General features: G+C 36.9%; 1 protein-coding gene across 26 annotated transcripts in view; it reads left to right on the top strand.

Moving 5' to 3' along the window:
* DLG1 (discs large MAGUK scaffold protein 1) overlaps positions 1 to 23757 on the top strand; it is a 149689-nt gene that overhangs the window by 61341 nt on the left and 64591 nt on the right. For 2 of the 26 annotated variants that reach the window (XM_032118999.1, XM_032118997.1), the window contains exon 1: positions 3179 to 3745. The exons of 20 other annotated variants lie outside the window; for them this stretch is intronic. In XM_032118999.1, coding sequence (XP_031974890.1) covers positions 3521 to 3745 — 225 coding nt within the window. In that variant the 5' untranslated portion in view covers positions 3179 to 3520. Of the gene's footprint in view, positions 1 to 3175; positions 3746 to 8323; positions 8372 to 23757 lie in introns of those variants that run through there. 4 more of the 26 variants (XM_032118991.1, XM_032118998.1, XM_032118992.1 and 1 more) reach the window with 4 other exon arrangements.

Raw genomic sequence — 23757 nt, 5'->3', positions numbered from 1 at the left:
GGAAACCTTTATCTGAGAAATTAAAATAGAGCATTATGTTATGTTTTTACTTGTCTCAGCAAACTGATAATACCCATTTGCTTGGATACTAAGTCAGAGGAATTCTAGCCCATATATTTGATATTGATTTTTACATTTAATAACCACTGCGATTACTATATCTTGTTAATTGGCCACAGAACAAATAATGTTACTCTGCTGCCACAACAAATGCAGATGAATCTTGCAGTAAATTTCTTAATCTGTAGACAGATATGTGTACTATTGTAGAAATCTTAATTATGTGCTGTTTTATTTCAGGGTAGAAGTCTTTTCAAATCTGCAAATTCTTAATTCTTGCCTAACAGTAAATAGTATTTTTTGTTTTGTTTTAGTATGTGATGTTTTTTGTTTGCTTTGTTTTTAATTTTATGCCCATCAGTTCAATATCCAGAATATGAAAAAGAGGTGATGAAAGCTCTCCACTCCTTTTAGGTCTTCCTGCAGTTTTCCAATGAGCCTCCCTGTTCTGCCTCCTGACTCTGGAGGCATTCACAGATGCAATTCCAGCTGCGACATCTGTGTTGATTATTTTCCTTTCTCTGGATATTGCCTTTTCTGTGCAAGTAGAACTTTTTCCAGTTTCTACTCGTACATGTTTGACCCTCTGTTGAAATGCTCTTTGACTGAAATGAGCCCTTGTTTTTACTGCCTCTCACTGATTTCTCAACTGTACAAGTGACCATTCTTCTAATCTGGACTCCTTTGTGCTATCCTGATTTTGTGCCACCTCTAGAGCTATGCCTTGCCTTTATCTTCAGGTTGCTTTGTAACATGTAAAAATCAGAGTTTGTCTCATCACCACAGTGCTGGCTCCTTCTACAAATAACTGCAACTGTGTCTGCTTAGGCGTCAGCAAATCTTGCTCGATATCATTGCATCCATATGGAGTGTAGGTGACACAGATTGCTGGCTTGCATCACCAGTGGGGTTGCATAACCTCTTCCTTAAGTACTTTTCTGGATTTCTCTCTCAGTTGAAATTAAATCATTATTGCTTCACTGTCAGGAAGCTTTTTGTCCGTATGATGCTTTCCTGAAGTGCTGATTTCTAAAATGACTTTGTCATTGATGCCATAGCGGATTGTTGGCTGTGTGGGAATCATCCTTGAAAGAAATTTCATGCCTTAAAACACAGCAAACCTCTCTTATCTTCAGACAGATTGATGTAACAGTAAAAAAACCAGGTACTTGATAGATTGCATGTCCATGTATTATGTTTTCTTCCAGAATTTTAAACAAACTCTTCCATGTGATTCTCTGTTTGTAGCCTATGGGGAAAAACAGAGAGAGAAATGAATTCTTAAAGAAGTTCTTTTGAATGTTAGACAAATTCTTGTGCTCTAAGATATTTAATAAGCTGTATAGCAGTGTTGACATTCAAGGCCAAATGTAGAAGAATATAAAAAATATTTTCACCTTGGCTCTTTATAAAAAGACTTGTAACTCAAAGCATGACATTTGTACCTTGTTCCAAACACCTTCAATTATAGCCAGGGATTAATCAATTTCTCCGGTAATAAATTCATAGCATTTTTCAGGCTAGGTATGTTTTCTGTGTCTGGAAGAAGGTAGGGCTCAGGAAGGGCTGCAGTCTTCCTGTGACAAAATTCCCATTATAAATAGCTTGTCCATTTGAAAGGATCATTGTATCTACTGTGTCTCAAGCATTTCTCAACCTCCATTATTTATCTTATGCTCATAGCTTTAAGGACATGGCACAAGTCAGACCGAGTTTCATATGACTTACAGTGATAAACCATTGTATTTTATAAATATTAATAAAGTCTGTCTGAAAGGTGTGCTCAGAATATTGGCATGTGGTGTGTTATTGAGCTGTACTAGTTACTAGAAGTAAATGGTGCATTGATCTCACTACGACAGATTTCAATTAATGTACTTCTTATTTCTGCTTGTAATAGAAGCCAGCAGGAAAAAACTGTAACTCAGAATAGGATTGCTGTCAGTAAGAATTTGTTAAACAGCAGATTATGTTGCACCCCAAAAAGTATGTGGGGGAATTTGGTAACCCCACTAAAATGCACATCATGAATCAGTGGATTTTTAGAATTATGTGTCTGTAAGGAATTTTTCTGCCTTTGTTTATCATATGGAGACTTTTCTGCTTTTTAAAAATGTTTGCCCTGGTGCTATGATTATGACTGTAGAAATATGCCACAAATGGTTTTGATAACTTTTGGCTTTCCAGAGATGAGCTAGTACTGAAAGCTTGACATTTAACTGATTTCCTAAATAATCCCTCTGATGTGAGCTGGAGGATTTTTTTAAAGATAGTCGGCTATAAAAATTTGGATGGTGAGTTCTGTAAGATAACTTGAGTTCCATATAATCTTTCAGATAATTATTCTGAATTCTTTTTTACTATGAAGAGAGCAGAGAAAACCTATAACAGTAATGCTTGTCATGTGCATGGGAGATCAAAATAATCTTACCGAAAAGTCATTAGTGAATAGTAAGAATTTTTTGGTTTTGAATTATTCTTATACTTTTGAGAAGTAATGTTGAGTCACAAAGATATGTATTTATTGTTTTCATAATATGCTTACAGTAGCCACAGAAATTTGGGCATAGGTGTTATGAACGTGACACGTTATTCACAGAACAAGAACAACAGAGTGTGGACTTGTAGTGTTTAATCTTAGTCTCTCTGATCCTCTTGATAATTAAAAAAATCCCCAAACCGCAGCAGAACAACCTCACTAGACATCCTCTGATACACAACACAAAATGACTGTTCTGTGGCACTGTGATTCGCTCCCTCCATAGTTGTTTTATGCACAAAAGAACGGGGAAAAACAAGAAGAAACCAGCAAACAGTTGTTTTTTAGATATTTGTTTTGAACATGGTGTTAAAGTAGTTTTGCTCTGTGGAATGTTTTCATAAAGACAGAATCAGTGAACAAGAGCAGTTCTGCTTTATATTCCCTGTTTTGTTTGCTTCAGGTTCATAATTTATGCAAGCAAGGAAGTGAAAAGATGCTATTGGATATTTCTACAGGCAGTGATTGAAACTTGGTTATTTTTGATCTGTGCTTTCTCCACCCAGTAGCTGTTATCATCCACCACCATCCTCATAGCTGTGAATTTGTAACGTTGTACTGTACCTGCTACCCAGCTTCCCTTAAATATCTGTTGGCAGCTAGGAAGAGAAAGCAAGGTTTTCATCCTGTGCATTCCGGAAAGGCAAAATAAGGAAAACCTTTGCTTGCTGCTTTTTTTTTTTCTTAACATTTTAAATTTCTCAAGATTATACTCGTCATTGTAATCAGAGGTAGAAAGGGGATGTAAGGGGTGGAAAGCCTTGGAAGAAAAATAGCATCAGTTAGCAAGAATTTTATTTTCCTGGTTTGTAAACGATGCTGCTGTAATTCTATCTGCATTTTTTTCCCCCCTGCTCATTCACCACTCAGCAGCTGGTAGGGAATTAAGACTGCCTGGCAACCACCTGCAGAGCTGCAGAGATGAATTACATTTTCGGAAATAACACACTCCTCTATTCTCGCGCCAGTCGAGGCAACACTGGCTCCAGCCACAGCTCTGTAGGCCCCAAACTGAAGCAGTGGGCAAAGAAAGGCTCAACAGATGAGTTACGGACTGAGCCTTCCCGGTGGCAGCAGATAGTGGCATTTTTCACTCGGAGACATGGTTTCATTGACTGCATTTCTGTCGCTGCCAGCTCCACCCAGGTAATATGCCACTTGTTAAAGTGATTGTGTCTGCATGTTTTCTGGTTACTTGCTAGTCAGAAAGAGCAATTGTTTATATATGCATGGTTTCATATAATCTCTTATTTATGAATGGCATTTTCTGTCTGCTTTCATTTTCATAATTTAAAGAGAGCTGTATAATTTCTAGTATTAAAGCATGAAAATGAAAACACTAAATGAGGTCTGATATTTATTTAAGTTATTTTGCAAGTGATGAGCCTCCAGCAATTTTAAATATGAGATGTTCTAATGAAACAGTGAAATATTGAAAAATGTAGTTTGCATTCTGCTGCGTAGCTCTGGAGGGCAATAATGTAGTTAAGAATTATCAATTCCATAGCTCTAGTAAGATGTCAAATCAAATAGACTATGTATTTAATGGTTAAGGAATTTTATCTAAAGAATTAAATAATTTAAAACCTTAACTCTAGGTAACACAACAAGTTCAATTCTGTAACAGCTTTCTAGGTTTTTTGGCTACTAATAATACATAAATGAGATGAAGGAATGTCTCCCATACATACAGGGTGTGTATTCAATAGTGCAATCTGTAAGAAAAACATGACATTTTTCAACTTCACTGTCCATCTGCTCTATGTGATGTTTGTATTAATCATCATTCAAAGTCAGGTAAAAGCAAGCAAGCTAAATTTTAAGTGTGTGGCTTTCAGATGAGTTCTTAAGGTTGACACTGAGAGAAGTTCAAACTTACTTGCATTACAAAACTAGTATCTCTTTGGAAAATATGACTAAGACCTATGGAACAATGCTGAAATGTCAGAATTATTTAAACATGGGAGATTAGGTTTGTTTTGCTTACTGTCAAGCAAAATTCATCATTAGTCAAGATGTCTTGAATGATTTAACCTGGAAGACTACAAAAACTTATAAAAGAAGGAAAAATTTGTTACCCTCAGACACTGTAATTTTATTAGGATAATTGCTATCTGTTAGTAATTGTTTCAAAAATGGTAAGCTGGCACTTCGTCTGAAATCTGCTTATTGTTACCTCTTTTTTTGCTTATGAACTTGGAATAAATGGATAGGACAGCTTAGAGGTGAATTTTCACTTTCTTGTTGCATCTTGTACATGATGTGGAAGATGGATCCTGTAGTTTCTCTAATGGGTCATTATACAAATCCAAGTGATGTATTAGGTAGACATAATAGCTTTTAAATAGTTTTATTTTTTTAAAGTCAAAATATACAGTATTAACCTTTCAAATAAAAGTTGTAGTTGCTCTTATTTGTTTAAAGCTTGAAGAAGCAATGTTGGAATGTTTGAAGCTCACAATTGGACTGACTAGTCAGGCCTAGAAATCTGCTGATAAATAAAATATGGAATAGCCTCTGCTTTGAGTGAGGGTTGGACCAGGTAAAGTTCCTGAGATCCCTTCAAACCAAAGCTGTGATTCCATGAATATGCCAGTGTTAGTTCTGTTTTTCTGCTATGAAAAAGATTGCTTACCTCTCAGCCAGCCTGCCAAATTTTTTCGTAGCTCTGACAGTTAAAAAGAACTGTGTATACATGTTCGTGGCCTGAAGGAGGGGAAAAAACATGAAATATTTTGAAGTGGTTGTTAAAAAAACCTTAATGAGCATGTTCAGAAGTAATGCATTAAAAACATAAGAGCTTGTTGAAGCCAGTTCCTCTGGAAAGATGCTGTACTGTGCTCATACCTTATCCACCCATGGCAGCTGTTCTACCTTAGGAGAGAAAAAGGCATTTGGAGGTTGTTCATTGTGGTGCAGTTTTGTTTTTCAGTTCTCTTCTGTTTGTGTTCTGTGTTGTAGTATTCTGAACATTCTTGATGCCTTTTATTTGTTCATTTGAGATATATCCCCATCATTTGAATGTAATCACATTTGCAGAGTCCAAATAAGCAATTAAATGCGATATACTTCTCTAACCTGGCCTGTAGAAATTTTACTTGTGATCGTGGGCTTTAATTAGTCTTATTGTTGTGACATGATTTTTAACAGATACAAAATCAATTTGATGGTTTTTAAAGTAGTTGTATCCTGCTTCCCCTGTCACTCTGCTACAAAGCCCCCAGTTTCAGCCGTCCCTTCATTTGCTTGGCTTTCTTGGATAGCCTGAAATGGTCATACTTGCTTCATTCCCTCCATCTCCAGTGAAAGGGAAATGAATCCTGGAGAAGGGGCAGCACATGCCTGTGCTTCTCTGGGACCTGCTTGGGTTACCGTCACCCCAGCGAGGTGGTAAGAGGACTTTGGATTTTGAGGTAGGGTATTTTTTGAGTAGGGTCTTTGTATCCTAAAGAAACAAGGCTTCAGTTGATGATGGTTATGGTAGCACTGCTTTTGCTGTGGTTATCCCTTGGTTTATGCCCAGAAGAATTCACATGTGCCCAAATGCATGGTGCCCAGGTAACCACACCAGACTTCTTTATGAGTCCTGGAAGCAGATTTAATGTGCTCAGGAATTTGAGGCCGTTATTTTTTCTTCCTGCTTGTTCTCTGTGATATGGTGTTAGTCACTCAATTAGAAGAATTAAGGAATTTGATTAGGAGCCAATATATAAATTTTTATCAGCAAATTTATTAATTTCTTTAATAAAAGCCGAATCTGTGGTATAAAATGGAAGGTAAATGAAAAAACCAAGCACACAACAAATTTATACTGTCACAAGGGTGAAAAACTGTGCCATGAGCTTAGGAAATGTGCAATATTATGCAAATGAGAAATAGTGGGTAATGTCAAGTGCTGTCCTAACAGGAGGTATGCATCTTGCATCAAGGAAGATAGCTGTATCCAGAGCACTGCTTTTCCCTGAAGTCTTTCCAGAGCTCTAAGAAGCCCCTATTCTTGCCAGTCAATCCAGCCATCATGTCTCAGAAGGCATTTTAACTGTTGGTATTTGGCCTGTGCTGTGCTACAAATCCAGAAACGGATTTGTCTGAATGCCACATGTCATTAAACTGTTTTTAACAGCAATGCACTGAGGCTGTTCTTAGCACGTAACCAAGCACGATATACTTGCAGTATTTGATACTAAAAAAATGTTTAGCTCCTTGAATATGCTGTGCTAATTTTTACTTCTATTTTCTAGGACATGTTTTAGGAAAGATGAGAAGGAGCAGGGCAGAAAAATCATCCTAAATCCACTTAACCCTTTCAAAAACAAATTTCAGAGCTTATCAACTGCTTTTATGAGTTATTTGAGCTCAGTCATTTCTCGAATTTGTGTATCTTCCTTTTAAGATCTTGATAGAAGTTTTACTGTGTCATTAGTCCTAGACTATTGCTCTCAGAGTCACTGGAATATTATGGATATAGTTCTAGCATGTGTAAAATGCTATGTCTAGTCACACAACCACACAGAGGTGTTGTAAGGTGTGTTAAAAAGATAATGATTGAAAAAAGTCAGGTCTCTACCCTAATCCCTCTTTTATTGTACTTCTTGAAAATCTGATTTCTTAGGGCAATATTTATCAACCTTCCTGTATTTTGATATCTATTGAAGTATTTATATATTATTACTGCTAATATCGTGATGAATGCAGGAGAAAGCAGCTTTAAATAGTACGTGCTTTGGATGATTTTCTCTATAACAAAGCACCTTCTGAAACTGAAACATGGGTTTTACTGTACTAAGTTTCCTTCTTATTCTTGATTTTTAGCTATGCAAAATCACACATTTATAAAAGAGTGAGTTTATTTTGCAAATTAGTTCTGCTACTGGTTGCATTTTCTGTAAGGTGGCATTGTAGCAGTGATGAAAATGGTATGAGTTTATTCTGTCAGAGGAATGCGTTAATATGTGTTCCGATCAATAGGCTAAAAAGTAGGAAATTCTTGGTAGTTTAACCAAAGCATTAAAGGACTTTCTCTGGAACGTTTGGTTCATTTTGTTAACATTTTCTGTGTGCAGTAGAGATTAAAACTTCTCAAGACTGTGAAATTTGCTTGACATTTTAGAGATAGGCAGTTTTAAAATTATAATAGTAGTAATAAATTTTAAAAATATCTGCCATGACTCATGTAATGCTATGTAGACTTTGTTAGCATCCTGCTGGTTCCCTGCTGTAGGCAATGGTCTCCTCTCCTGAGGTCAGGCCTGTGCAGTGATGGGGATGTGCTATTTCCTTCTGAGCGGTGTGTGTGACTGCAATGCTGGCATGTGCAGTGTGTTACCTCAGCTAATCGCCTGCAGCACAGCAGTGCTGATAAGAACTGAAGGAGTGGTGATAAGAACTGAACCTCCAGCTACCTGCAGGCACTGCTTCCTGAGAGAGGCGTTTAGGTTCCACTTACTCTCTTCTGTTCTCTCACAGCTCTGTCTTGCTCAGAGCTGGTAACATAATTTCTTCATATTTCTGTTGCATTGTATTTCAAGAAAATTTTCCAGAATGAGTCAGAAATCTGGTAAACAAAGAAAGAGACACAGAATTTTTTGCTCTTGGAGTTCTGCTGCTGCTGCTACTACAGGGGCTTTCTGTCTGCACTGTGCCCAAGAGTCTGAATCTTCAGGCAAGGCAAACACTGGATCTCCTCTTAATCTATTGTCTTCAGCTAATAACTCAGGTGGACTAACAAAGTCTTGCTGCATGAAGCCAGGTGCATGGAAGCCTGTGAAAAAGGTAGGACTCTTTAGGGCTGTTATATAACTTTCCTAATTTATTTTATACTGTGATAGTTGCCCTCATGGTTGAGGATTGTATTGATTGATAAAGTGTTTTGAAAGTCAAATACAGGCCAGTCTGTCTTTTACCAGCTGTCAGATCACTGAACAGCTCTAGCATGGCTCCTGTAGTATAGCATTTCTGTTTTGCTGCCAAAGCTACTGCACATGTTTCAGTTAATACAATTATTAACTAAATTACTGTCTGATAGAGCCACTGAATCTAAAATGAAAACCGTCTTCTTCCTCTTCTTCTATTTTGGTCCACAACATCAAGAGCACTCTCAATTATGATTAAGAATGGGCAGGATATTTCCTTTACTTTGAAGACTTTAGCTCAACAGAAACTTACACTTTTAGAAAACATGACCTTGTGTTTTAGAATGATGTGTGCATCCATGTTTGGGAGCTAACACGGTATCATGTTGTGCAATTTAAGACTTCTAGTTTATATCCAGCTCAGAGTCCTGGTAAACTTTGTGTCCACAGCCTTTCTGGGATTTATAGTAACTCAAGGAGAGAAATTGTTTTGTTAAGCAAGAGAAATTGAAATCTTTATGTGCACAGCAGCTATGCAGTATCTTTTGAGAAGAATTTGGTGTATTTTCCTAGGACCTCTACTGGGGCCACTGCTTTTATCTGTATTCCAAATCAAAGGAGGAACTTAAATTTCTCCTGATGAATAACAATTACTTTTTAAAATTTTCAGTGAAGCATGTAGGCTCTTGAACTCCCTTATTTTTTTTCCTTTTTTTTTTTTTTTTTTTTAAAGATGGGCGTGGTAGTCTGAGTGAAGAATGTGTCCATCACTCCTCTCCCTGGGAGAGAGTTCAAACTAATTTCAACATGCTGCTCTTTGCTGAACTTCAAGCATAATCATACTGTGAAGCATTTCCGGTACAGTTCAATTCTGAATTATTTTGACAGATCCACAGAAGATGAAAATGCAAGGAAAACATCAACCTCCTCATGTTGTGTTTCTCATGAGCAATTGAAATGAAGTGCCTTGTTCTTGTTTATTGGTTTAACCACATAATTCACATTTTGCTTATCATATAATGGCTCTGTAGCAGAGGGGTCCCAGTGGAAGCATTCTTCTGTTGAGAAAGGATGCTTCTTTTAATGCTGGTTCTAATATGTCTTTCCAAATTTAATTCAAGTGAAGATTGCATAGTTCTATAGATGATTTTAGGAATGCTCTACAGGTTTTTCCAGTTAGAATTTAGGAGAAATCCTTCTGATCCGTTGGCAGCGTTCCTCCATTTTATTCCTTACAAAATGGATAGGAGCATTCCTGTTTCACAACAAAGGCTGTTAACCTGTCATGTCCATCTGTCATGGAAGCTCAGAAAATGTAACACAGAGGCCAAATTTAGTACTGAGACTTGACGACTTGTTAATACCACACCACCTAGCAAGACGTCCCTGAATCCTTTTGAGGATCTGCTTTTTCTGGTCTTTCTCAAAATAACGGTAGCAACAGTCATTTCTATATAGTTTAAAATTAATTTGTCAATATTCTCCGTGAAAGCAGTTTGTCATGACAAAAAACAGAAAAAAAATATCACCTACTCTTTGATATACTCAAAAAGCTGCAATATCTTTTAAACTGTACCTTTGTTTACTTGGGATCATCCACTGACCTCTTAAGTGGTCACCTCTTGCTACTATTTGAGTTTCTTCCAGGAGCTGCTTGGACTCCAAGACAAACCAGTAGCACTTCCTGACTCTCCTGAGCTGCAGAAGTTTTCTTGTGCCTCATTAAGTTTTACCAACATTACCTGCTGGAAGCTGCTGCTACAGTAGGTACTAAAGTTGTTAAAGTTCTAATCCCCACTTGACCAGCATGGCCATATGACCACATGATGGTTCATTCCCTAAGAAAATGTTAAAAATGCCCAAGCTGGTGTGGTTCTGTCACTTGCCTTCTGAAACACTTGAAGCTCCTTTCCATGTGCCAGGTTTTTGTGGACGCACACACCAGGTTCAGTATCAAAAGAGCACACTTGGAAGGACTGAAACAATCCTCAGAAAGTAGAGCAAGGATTCCCTTCTGTCTGTCTTGTATAATTAAAAAAAACCCTTTTCCACCAATCAAAGCACTTCTGGACTTGTTTTCCAGTTTGGTATTCCTCAGGGTATCTCTGTGCCATTTATTGCTCTTCCACGTGACTTCTTGTCACTATCGAATTTCATCTTGTTTCCTATAACCCACCTGTCCAATACATCAGCCTTGCTCTACAGCTTGTTTCTGTTGTGCATTTGCTGCCCTTCTCTTTTTGTTGGTGTTAACGGCACATTAGGATGTAGTTGAGCTGACGTGTTCTCCAGACAGATAACAGACATTTATGACTCATTTTGTCTCTTGTAAGCTGATCTTGGCATCTATGAATTTTCAGTCTATTGCTCCATTAAAGTGTTTCCTTTGTATATTCTTGTCCCTTGCAACAGTCTTTTTTGGAAATGATACATTTAAGCAATCATTTCCATAAAACCAGATCACCTTATACATCGTTTTCATAGGAGAAAAAAAGAAAATGTCAGGACAAAATAGTTTAAGGTGTATCAGAACACTGGTAAAATAGAATTGCTTATTATTTTTTTTTATGTCCTTTTAGTCAGCTTAAGAGCTTAAGTTTTGGGTTGTTTTGTACGTTGCCAATGTTTTTTACACTGTATGGCAGTTAGTTTGTTGTTGTTATTGGAGACTAGCATCTATGCAGCTGTGTAAGTCTTCATATAGGACTTCAGACGTTTATGGGGTTCAGGTATAGTACAGGATTTTTCATTGATGGAATCTTCACTTCCCACTGCTTTATGTGGTATTTCCTCAAACTGCTGTACCGTGGGAATGTTTTGGATGAGTCTTCTGGCTTCTCCTCCTTTATTCTCTTTATCAGTGCTGCCTCACAGTGTGTGCATTTGCTTATTTAAAAATGTTTCTCTAAGACTGATGCCTGCAGAAGTCGGTTGAGGAGTCTGTGTTATGTTGCTCCCAGGTAGTAGTGTTTGGCTTTCATAACAAAGTAGGGAGGGCAGTAAGGATTGCTTGTGCTTCTAGGGTACAGTTCTACTTCAAAGCAAATTTAATTTACTAAGTAAATTGTAGTTGTTTTTCTTAGATAACTAGCTGTATCTAAATACCCAGTATGATGTAGCAGGTGAGAAGGGAGTCAGCTTTCCCGATGGAGAGAAAACGAACTCTGGATTCTGTCTGCAGCATGCAGGGTAATCAGTCTCAAATCATGATAAATGATTGGAGTTTTCAGAAAATTGTTCTATAACTGTAGATGATATTCAGGAACACCTGCTTAATAGTGAAAACTTAAGAACCTCTGCATCAGAAGGAGAGTCAGGAGATGATATTATCACAGACTATAAATATGTAGGGATAGATTTCAGAAACTAGAAAGCTTGTTTATTTAGTAGAAAAAAGCATCTGTATTCCAAGTCAGATAGAAAACTTAATTTTAAGGAATCATAATAATACAATAAGCATTTAGAAAGCTTAGTGGGACACGATGTAGTTGCCAAATCAGGGTAATAAATTAGTGTTTCCTATGTAAAAAATATAATAACAAATAAAGTTTCTACTTGAGAATGTCAAAATAGATCACAATCTCTGATCCATCATCTAATATAATGGCTTTAAACTGCCCTTTGAAAGCTGTAAACTGTTGGAAAGCAATTTATATGTTTTTAAAACCCCCTCTTTTTATTGCACTTATTTAGTACTGCTTTTAATTTTTCTTTTAACTCCGTAATTTAAAAAGATGAATGCAGTGGGGGAAAATTCTGTGTACAGCTTTTCAGACTTTGAGCACATTAAGCCTCGTTACAGAGCAGCACTTGAGTAGTTAGATGCTAAATCAAGGGCTATGCAAATTGACCATGAAATACTGCTGATGAAGGTGGTGATAGTAGAGACCTAAAACTATATTCCCAGATAGGTGTGGAATGCCAAAGCAGATGCCTATCTCCAAGCAGAAAACTAGCTAGGGCTGTCCCAGCTTTGAGCACAGAGTATTTCCTACTAGTCATTTTACTGTATTAAAAATAATAGGATTCAGGTGCCAATAGAATTTAGATTAATATATTAAGAGGCACACGTGATCAGTAGGAGATGACATTTATTCAGGATTTCTTATGAAATTTGTGTTTAATATGGCTGAACTGTCTGTTATGTTGTGTGTGACCCTTTTGTTTAAACTGTCGTGGTGTTCCTAGAACAAAAATTTTGAAAAGGCAAATATGATGCTCTTTTTAAAAGGAGCAAAGCTGTACTCTCTGAGACTGCATCTAAGCAGGTCTGATTTCCTTATTGTATGAACTTTGGGAAATTCTTTATTATTACAAAAGAATTAACAGGTAGACGGATAAACAGATATTCTTAAGACAAGTCAGCTTCTTTTTGTAATGGGAAAATAAGGACTTGCAGATCATCCAGACATCTTTGAAAACAGGGAACATGTAGATCAAAATCTGCACAGGAACATGTGGTCATCAAAAGGTTGTTATACTTACAGAAGTCTTTAAAAACTATGGTTCTTGCACCAAAGTCTGTTAAAATTAATGATGCCATGAGATAAAAGGGATATGATCGACTACAAATGAAGTATTTAAATTTCAGAAAGAGACTTTGGAGTTGCCACTGATTATATAAAAATGTTACCTTAGTACCATGCAGTAATGAAAAGGGTAAATGAAATGTTGGGTATTATTAAAGAAGTAGTAGCAAATAACACAGAACATGATCTGAGTATATTTATTGTGTATAATTTGAATTTTGTGGAGGTTCTGTTTTCCTTATCTTAGAAAGGATATAGCATAAGTAAAAAGGAAAAAGATAATAAAGCATCAAGGGGAATAATCTAGTTATCTATGAGGACAGATAACTTAAACCAGAAAAAAAAAAAACCTGAGAAAAAATATGATAAAGACTTATAAAGCTGAAATGAAGAGAGTTCTCAACTAGAAATTCTGTAATAGATATCTAATTCTAAATCTGTCACAACTGTCCTGTAAAATTTCTTCTAAAGTTGTGAAAGTCACTGATACAAAACACTGGAAAAAATTCTCTTTTTGAAGGCTCAAAAAGAAAATGACTTAAAAGCAGAGTTAAATGGATTTGCAAGGAGCAGGTGGCACAAAGCTGTTACAAAGAGCGGTTCAGGAAGACCTTGACTGTCAGGTTCCGAGATGGCTTTCTGGGAAAATTAATGGGTGTATGTCTAATTCCCACTTGCCAATCTGTCAGTTTTTACTGCTCGTAAGACTCTCGACCAGTTGGGCCTTTGCTCTCATCCAGTATGGCAACATTTGTGGGTGGTGTGGAGTTCTCTTTCTTCCAGTGTAGAGGGACATGAACTATCAGAATAATTTATCCCTGTCTGTAGTGCACTGTGGTTGGTTGTTTTTGTTGTTGTGTTTTGGTTTTTTAATACATTACACTAGGAAAAAACCAAAGAACCAGAATAAATGTCTAGAGGATGTTTGGAAGCTTGGCAATAGCACAAGTTAAATGCAGGGAATAGAATCTCAGTTTCTGGCCTTTGTGTCGCTCAGCAATGATGATCACCTGACCTAGAAATCTCCAAGTCTCCTAAGGAAACACAATCTGATAGATTCATCCCCTGAGTGATGTGTCAGTCATGAGATGATCAGAGTGGCAGGAATTAATCTTGAAATGTATCTGGAAAGGACTAGTGGTTAGATTAATAGTCTCAGAGAATGTGATTAATGATGCAAGTAACAGGTGAATTCCCAGCTGCTGCCCTAAGGCATGTCTGAATTAGAAAGATTCTTGTGTTTTACTTGCTATACCATCTCCTAAGCACAGTAGATGCAATGCTGCCCATCTGGGAACCATAGAATCTTTTTGTGGTCTGATGAAGTTGGGAAATGGCAGGAGTGCTGGCAGGTTGGGTTTTTTCTGGTGTTAATTTTTCCACCATACATTACTGCTGTCACTTAAATTCAAGTAATGCAGGAGTTGAAAAGCGTAATTGACAGTTGCTAATTTGGGTTTGAGCCTCAGAAACCAGCACAAAAAGATACATTTTGTTTTCTGGTTCTTGAAATCTAAAGCAATTAAGTAGTTATCTGTTTATAGCATTATCACTTGTTTTTACATATCTGTTAGTCTACTCCCTTCTTTCATAGTTTTCAGTGTTAATTTTTAACTTGTTTCACCCTATTTCTTCACCTGCTCATTTTTACCTTTGTTGCAGTGCTCAATTTTTATCAACTTTCGTTCTTCAACTTCAGCAACCATAATCAGATGAAGCAGAATGTCCTGCAAAATACAATTTTCTACTTGCTTTTTTGCTCATTGGAAAAGAAGAACTGCCAAAGAAAACTACTGGGATGTCTGTCACACTGGTGCCCTAGTTTCAGCAGCAGCCAGAGCAGAGGGTTAGGGTAGAGTATAATCCCAGGCCAAAGAGCTGTGATACTTCCTGTGAAGCTTTCAGAGATTTCTGCCTATTCCAGTAGAGGGATTCCAAGAGCTGGAGATGACTTGTGTGTTTAATAATGCTGAGTCCATGAGTTTTCATTAACTTGGCCAGTATTCTTTTAGTGGCAAGGATTCAACAGTCAAAGAGCTGCTTTTGCTTGTTTGTAGCCTAATGAGGGGGAGGAGAGTTGGGGTTATGGGACCTGTTCTTCTGCATTATGTTCAAAGTTTTTTTAAATGCAAGACAGTGTTGGAAACAGAATTCAGGGTATTTTTTTAAGGAAATAGCCTTTTCTTGGATGGAAGAGTCAGATTTGTCTTTTCTGTTCTGTTGTTGACTCTATTTTATTTTAGTTCATTACTCTACAGAGGCAGACAGGGACTAGGCCAGCTTAGAGCAGTCTGGGAAAGGAGCAGCTTGGACACTGGACACTGGTTCCAAAGTGGAACCTCACTTGTCAAAGTCAGTCTGAAACTCAGGACTTCATTCATGGCCTCACCAGTGTTATAACAGTGTGGCTAAAGGCTGGTATCTTCTTGTTCTGAGGGCAGAAAAAAGTGAGTGCTTTTTCAGTAATTGTGGTAGGTAGGTAAATAAATGCCGGCCATAACCTCACTTCTTTTTTTCTTTAAACTGTTTAAAGATTTAATTAATGTCTCTTAGCTTCTCAATGTTTTAGGACTTGAAACATTAGTAGAAATATGTTGTGTAGTGTTGTTGGTTAGAGATTATAAAAAGGAAACTGCAGAATTTTCCTTAAATAGCTGAGACTCTTGAGGGTCTGATTAATCCTGTTTTGCTTTTCCTGAATCATAAATTCAGAAATCAAAGCCCTTGTCTTAGTCCTTTCTACAGACTTTTTTTGTAGTGAAGAATTTGAAATTTCAAACGTATTATAGATTAGATTAAATCTATTAATTATATATAATATAATTTAATTAATATAATTTAATTAATATAATTAAATTAAATCTATTAAATATAGATTTAATTGCCTTTACCAAATGGAAATAGGCAGAAATGATTGTGTAAGCTAGTATCCTGTCACAATTAGACCAAAACTTAATGGAAGTGAAGTTATAACTCCAGAAAAGCTTACATTGTTTCATATGTTTTATAACAGTCTGAGAAACTTAAGCTGCTACTTGTACTATTTATTGTTACCCAGGTTTTTTCAGGTCAGTATAGTTAATATTCCTTTTATCCAGTGTAAATAAGGCAAGGAAGTGCCACACAAAATGGATGTTTTGGTCTGTTTGATATCAGCACAAAATGCTGAGTTTGTCATCCCAGCTTGCAGGGTCTCTGTGGTGTAAGAATGAATGAAATCAGCTGAGGTACCGAGCTGGTAGATGTGGGTAGCAATATAAAGCCTTCAGGACCGTAGTGAAAGTAGCAGTGTATGTTTGTGAAGAATTCAGCTTGTGTCAAGATAAAATGCTACTGCCACTGATATGAATGAAGCCTTTTGTAAATGAAGGAGTGGCTTTAGTATAACACTAATTTAAGCATAAATCAAGTAATTAATTTTCCTTTTTTTCCTGACATTTATGTCCTGAAAGCTAATGGATTTTAATTAATGGGTTTTTATAGATTACTTTCCTGGTGTGGTTTTCTGTCTGCTGTTCACTAGTGTGAGGTAAATGATGTTCTGCTCATGTTTAGTGTTCTATGGCAAATTTATTTATTTTATAAAAATATTTTTCAACAGAGAATAGATTGTTCATAGATTAATACAGTTGTCAGTAAAATAATAAATACTTCTCTTAAAATGGGAAGCTCTAGCTCAGATTCACTGACTTGCTTCAGATCACTTCATTACTCCTTGTTTTGAGACTGTCCTTTAAGTACTTCGAGGGCAGTGGGGTGCTATAAGTGAACCTGAATGTTTCTTACTCTAATTGTACTTTAGGTAAGATGAAGTTCACATGCAAAGTTTTCATATGTTATGAATAATGGTTCTTGTAGATACACTCAATTAAAAAAAATCCCAACAAAAAAAACTGTTACAGAAGAGTAGTGAGATAGTTTCGACAATTAATTGCCACGTTTCTAGTATTGAGTGAGTTCCCTTTTCAGTATGACAGCTAGATAGGACTTCTTTGATATTTAAATGAATTATAAATAACAGAATGGGCACTCTGTCTAGGTTTACTCATTTTCTGAATAATTTAGAAATTATTGCAAATTATATGTTCTGAGAAACATGTAAACAGTACCTAACCTTTAATGTTGTATTTTGATTTAATAATGTTCCTAGGAGTGAACAGTTTATCACATCTCAGTTTCCTAGCACAGCATACCCTTTCTACTGTGAATATCAAAAATATTGACACCCAAGAGCTGCCATTATTTTTCTGTAATAAAGTCTTAGAATATGTTTTTTTCTTTTTCTGGGCTCTTTCTGATGCTAAAACCCTGCTTGGGCTTCTTTGTGGATGCATTAGCATTATAATGAAAGCTATTGTTCTTAAGACTGATGTTTCTTTAAAGGAGCTTTCTAGGCCTTGCTTTAAGTTGCAAATTAAATGCATTAAATTCATACTCAATAGCACTTATGAACTTAATGAGGAGCCTTTTAATTCTGTTTTGAGCTTAGAGTGTTGAGTTGCTTGGTGAATACGGATGACTAACCTGCTGCAAAGAGTTCAGTACTGGACATTTGCTTGGTATTTAAAAAACAGAAGCCACAAATTAGTTTTATTAAAACTTCTATTAACTTTGTGTGTGGATCTGGAATATGACTGAGATTAAACTCAGTTCCTGAGAGATGTGACAGGACAAATTAATTTGAGCTAAGTAAGTCTTTCTGAATACCTCACATAAGAAGTGGACAGTAAGGAAAGTCTTCAAGAGTCCAGTTTTAGGTCTTAACAGAGAGAGAACAGATTTCATTCTGTTGAGGCTGTTGTTTGTATTTGCATGAGATTCTTAGCACCTGGAAATTTTACTCATCGAACAACCATAAGATACTGTGTGGTAGCATTGATGATAATTTTGTAGGTCCAGGTTCCCCATTTCTGCTCTGTGGTGTTCATTTATCTCATACACAAAACTCTAGTTTTGCTACAGCCTACCTCAGCAATAAGAGTCTCTGTCGCTGCCTTCACTGCTTTACTTTGGCTTGGGTAACTGTGGTGCAAATTGTTCCTCACTAGGCTGTTTTTGTAGATAAAGATTGCAATAAGGAATTGAAACAGTAAATAAATTTCTTATTTGTCTTCAAATCAGTTCAGGTCATTCTCACCATCTGTAATTTTACTGAAATTCTGCTGTCTTTGTTTTTACCCTTCAAAGCTATTTATTTATATTTTAAGTTCAGAGTTTTAAGTTCATTTGAGTTCATTGTAAAATGCTGTGGGGTTTGAGGAGGAAACTAGGTTAGAGAATCAATTTGTTGACTGAGTTTAAAAAAAAAAAACGAACCAACACAAAATCAAGCAACCAGATAACCCCTACAGTTTAGAATATCTTGCATGCTAATGGTGTGTCTTTAAAATAGAGTGCTCACAGAGGTAAAATTTTCAATAGCCGTGGTTCACTCTGAAAAAGGTGAGATCTAAAGTAAAGTCACAGGCACTCAGATTAGTCCTTTTAATCCACAGGCCCTGTCTGGGTATGTCTTTTCCTTTCTGGGATCCAGAAAAACTTTGATATCTTTGTTACAGAACTTACCTGAACTGATGTTACAGCTCCAAGATGAACTTGCCTGTCCTCAAATTCTCATTGTTAAACCATTGTGTACTAACTCATCCCTCTTCATGTAGGCAGACCCGGAGGTCTGGCTTCAAACTCAGCTTCTTTGTTGCTGGGCTTTCTGTCCAAACTCTTTTTGGAGAAACCTGGATATCATCCAGGTGGAGACCCAGGGGTTTTTATTCCTTCATCCTTGAGACACCATGATAATCAGTCTTTGCTCTATCATGGCAAGGTACAAGAGGAGCCCTTGAAAGGGGTAGGAGAGTTGGAAACACAAATCAGAAACCCAAAGTTATCTTTGCATCAGTGCAGAATGTTAGGAAGGCTTAATTGTAACCACCTACGGGTTGAGGCCATTCTGGTTAAGCTTATAATTTACCCTGGTCAGGTAATAGTGAGTTGTTCTTGTATTAATGGTATTGTCTTATTTGTGGGTTCTGCTTCCCGTTCAGTGTATTCAGCATATTTTGCTCTCTAGACTGGCTTACCAGTGTTGACAGGACTCCTGCCTGGCCTGAGCTAGAGCTTGTGTCTGTGCAGCTCTCAAAATTCAGATACATACAGCATATTAACCTGATTGTGTTACATACTGGTTTGACGTATGAATGTTGTTTGAAATTTCAAGACAATACTTCACTTGCAACATGATTACTTATGTTCAGATAGTTCTACATGTTTTTAGCTCTTGAGAAACTTGGTAATTTTTGATTTGGTTTCTTTGAAACTCAGTTGGGGCTTTAGGGCTTGTGTTATGTTTTGTTTTCAGATGCTCCTGAAAGCTAAATTTTGTTTAAAGTAGTGCAGAAATATACTCAGGAAAAATATGCATGTCTTCAAATTTATGGCTTAGCAATACAAGTCACTAACATCATGGTGCTAAGGACCTGCCAAAGCCACAGGCTGGCACTGACTTAGAGAGGAATAGGACTGAGATGGTGCATGAGTTTAGTGCTGGCTGTGTGCTCAGAGTTAGATCCTCTGGGCAACATACATGGATAGCATGGATTAGGAATGAGGATGAGTGGCAGTTGTGCTTTATTCTTATCACTGTCAGACTCCATGAAACAGCCTATAAATCCCTGAAGGTATTTTTAGATGAGTATTGACTTTTGTGATTTTGAGGAAGATGGATGCAAAGTTCCTAAAATAGCGCACACACTAGTGACATGTCCTGTGGCATTCTAGGATGTAGTTCAGAGAAAAGACACAAAACTACACTGCCAGGCCTTAAACTATATATCTCTAGAAAGAATCTATGCCTTTTAAATTCAGCTTTGTCAGTGGATATTGGATCAAAATTGTTTCTTACCACTTTTAAAGTTTTGTGCACTACTTTCAAGAAGAGATGATGAATATGGACTTGTTTTCGTCGGTCAAGTCATATTAACAGAAGTTGCTGATTTTGTAGTATCTGCTCGAAGGCAATGGGAAGGGCAAAGTACAAAATTATTTTTGGAGTATTCTTCCAGCTATTAGAATTGCTTTTTGAAGTAATGAAAGTTGGTCATCAAAGCTTTAAAAAAGACCTTTGCAGTAGACATCGTTGGTTAAATATTAGTACTATTTTCCCTTTTAACGAGTATTGTTGTTATTCAGCTGTTGAGTGGGTGGTAGAGAATGTGGAAAGAAAATGATTCTTGAAGAAAAACTACTTATAGAAGATTACTGGTACTTTAACAGATTGCTGCAAAGTGTGCACTGTATATTTGATGCAGTAATTTAAAAGAATAAAATATTGATGAATCAGCTTTGTGTTAGCAACAAATTGTTCAGAGTTGGTATTTAATATGAAAGCACAACCTGATCCTGAACCCCCTCTGGTTATGAAAAATCACTTAGCACTTGATATTAGAGCAGAGCAGCTCATGCTAGTAATTAAAGTAGTCTGCAGAGAACATTTGCTTTCTGCAGTCAAAAGATGATCTGCCAGACCTGTGCAGCTTCAGTTACACAACTGCATTTTTTCCTTTGGGTTGTGCATATGTCCCACTCCTTTGCCAGAGTTTTTTATTCTACCAGCGTGACTCTAAGGCAGGCTCTGCCTTATCTCACATGTGAATATAATTGGGCAGACTGATCTCTATGCCTCTCAAATATCTGATTAATCTCTTTTAATAACATTCTTCTTGTCTTCTCTTCCTTTTCTTGTTGTTTTGTTTTGTTGTTATGTTTTTATTTTGTTTATACTATGATTGTTCTATATAAGCATTACTCTGCTTTGATTATGTGTACTCACTTTCTATACTTGCATAACATGAAATTTCAATGCAGCCTCAGCTTTTTCACTGGAGATTGTCGTGGCACACTATGCAGCCCTGCATGGGGTTAGGTATTTTGCCTGTACCTCTTGTTCCTTGACTGTGTTTAATGATTGGACTGTTGCTTTTGGAACTACAATTGCCTTCGAGTTTTTGTTTTCTTTTAATTATTGATACCTTACTGATATCAGCTCAGGGACCAAAGGCATGACTGCCAGAAAACAAAATCACGCTGTTAGCAGTTTTGTGCTGCATCATGTTCATTCTTCTGCCACTGAAGTCAAAATGTCTGAAAGCACACTGGAGATATGTGAATTCCTTTGTCTCATCTTTTGCATTGTGTCTTCCCCTTTCCTGTTTGGAGGAGAATATAGGAAGCAGACAGCTGAGTTTCCAAGAATGTAATATCCAGCCTCTCGTCCCCTTGCCCTCAATTTTTTTACTTAGCACTCTTAAAAGCTAATTTATTTTTGTTTCAATCAACACACTACTTGGTCTATGTGTTTTCAGCGAAGTTGATGCCTCCAGGAATAAAATGTTCCTTTTGAATCTGGAACATCATGTATTTTAGAATTTATTATGTATGCAAGAGAAAAGCTTTATACCCTTAGCCCTTTTGCTTCTTCTTTTCTACATTTTAGTAGTTAGACAATGTCATGCTGGGTACTGATATGCAAGTAAAATGGGTGGTATAAATGCATCCTGCTAAACCTCAAGCGATCTTGAATGTCTCTGGAAAAGAAATGTTTGTGGTCTACGAAAGCTGCCATTTAGCACAGTTGCCAAAGAGGATACTGATATAGGGGCTTCAACACAAGACAGCCTCCATCCAAGTAATCCCTGCAGGCTGGAGAATGTGCCTTAGAAGCTGCTCAGTATTAATGTGGACGTTTCTCAAAGGAGAAAAAGTTGTGATGTGCTGGTTTCGAACTATTTACCTTCATGAACATTCACAACGTGCTTATCATCATCTCTGCCTTTGCCCTTGAGTGTTAAAATCTAGAGGTTCTTGGGCTCTCTGGAACAGAAGAACCTGGGTGCACCTGCCCACATGTATTAGTGGGACCCAGTCCTCCAGCTCCCAAATGCTTCACAGGTCGAAGACATCCCTGCCATGTACCTGCTCAAGTCTGAGAATGTTGGTATGGCCAACACGTTTCTGGTTTCCTGTCACTGGCCAGAAACATTTCTGTCTCTGCATTATGAATATTGCATTAATGATATGTTCTGCAGCTCTTGATTACATCCATTCTGGACAGAAGATGAGACATGGCAGCTCTTGGTGATTAGAGGAGCATCTGTCAGTACCTATTTATCTCTTAATATTCATGCTATAAATAACTGGAAATGTTTGTACTTAGGTCTGTATGTTTATTCCTTTATTCTGTGTGTAAAAATTCTGCTGACTCATAATTTAAATACTCACATTTGCTGTAGGAAGGTGTAATGTGAGACAGAGAATAACCACGTTTTAATGCTGTGAACTGATGAAATCTCTCCATGTTATCTAAATACAGTACAGCTGACCTAATCAAGTTGTGTTTCCTATGGGGCTGGTGTCCTTCATTCTCATCATATCCAGCACCAGATATTCACATCCACAGCATATTCCTAGAACAGACCCACTGGGCAAGAGGCAGATGGTGCACGCTGTGCAAATGCTGGTTGTGTGTCCCTGCTGAGAAGACACTGGCCACTGATTCGAGCCCACTTCTTTCCTCTGTAAGGCTGGGGATATGGGTGTCTGTATTTAGCTGTCCATTTTCATATAGATGCTGGGAAATGACCTTTGACCCTTACCTTTTTTTAGAATTTAAAATAGGCTGGTAAAGTTAAATACTCAACAACGTCTTTAAATCAAGCTAGTTCCTCTTTTTGTATTTTTGGGGGGGAATGGGGGAAGGACTCATTTTGGAGCTTTTTTTGTTTTGAATATTGGAATAAAAATGTAATATAGAGATCATGCATCCTTGGCATTAAAAATTGAATTAATAATAAAAAACTCATGTTCATTTAAATGCCTTAAATTTTTAAAAAATATTTTATTTTAAACAGTGTGTGCCTTAAAGTTGTGGTTTCATGGTGCTGCTGTATTTCATGGGAATGCAACGCTTAAAATTATTAACACAACGTAATTCTTCTTAGTATGGTATTAACAAATTTATTTTCTTTGAAATTTTAATGTTGAAATCTTGTACAATGTATCTGCTCATTCGCAATTCATATACTTTCCATCGTGAACTTCTTGTAAATTCATTAATTTTCTGCCCCCGTGAAGCATTCAGAAAAGCAGAAGAATTAAAAAATTTTCTAGATGTAAACCTTGAAGAAATTTTGAGGTGGTAAAATGGAGAAAAATTAAGGGATAGTAGGAGCTTATGGGAGAAATAACCTTTTGTAGCTTCTTTATAATAGTCAGATGACTTTTGCCCTCTATTCAATAATTTGTGCATTGCATTGATTATTTATGCCCAGCAAATTGACTGTTGTGTGGTGGTTCAATGGTGCTCTTTAAATAGAGTGAGAGAACACACAACATGCAGACCTAGCTAATGTAGAGCATGTAGGGTTTTTTCATATGACCGTAATCTAGAAAACGTATTTTTGACTTCCTCAGGAAGAAATATTTTCATTTATTTTTCTTCCATAGTTTGGTTGGGTGGTTTTGGTTTGGTGGGTTTTTTTGGTTGTGGTTTTTTTTTTGTTTGGTTGGTTTTTTTTCCAAAAAGTACTATTAGTGTTGCGACTTTGATGACTACTCATGGTGGTGAAATGGGAACGCTCAAGCTCTCTGATTTAACGAGGAACCCAAGAATGGAAATACGTCAAAATCCTCATATGCAGCCAAAGCAGCTGCTCCGGCACCCGCAGTGGGCACCGAGCACTCGGGCACCTTTCAGTTCCTCCACACTGCCAGTGTCTGCCAAACA

This window comes from Corvus moneduloides, chromosome 10 (assembly GCF_009650955.1).
Source record: "Corvus moneduloides isolate bCorMon1 chromosome 10, bCorMon1.pri, whole genome shotgun sequence".
NCBI classification, from domain to species: domain Eukaryota; kingdom Metazoa; phylum Chordata; class Aves; order Passeriformes; family Corvidae; genus Corvus; species Corvus moneduloides.
The sequence above is the reverse complement of the archived record's forward strand: the minus strand, read 5'-3'. Positions and strand labels throughout refer to the sequence as shown.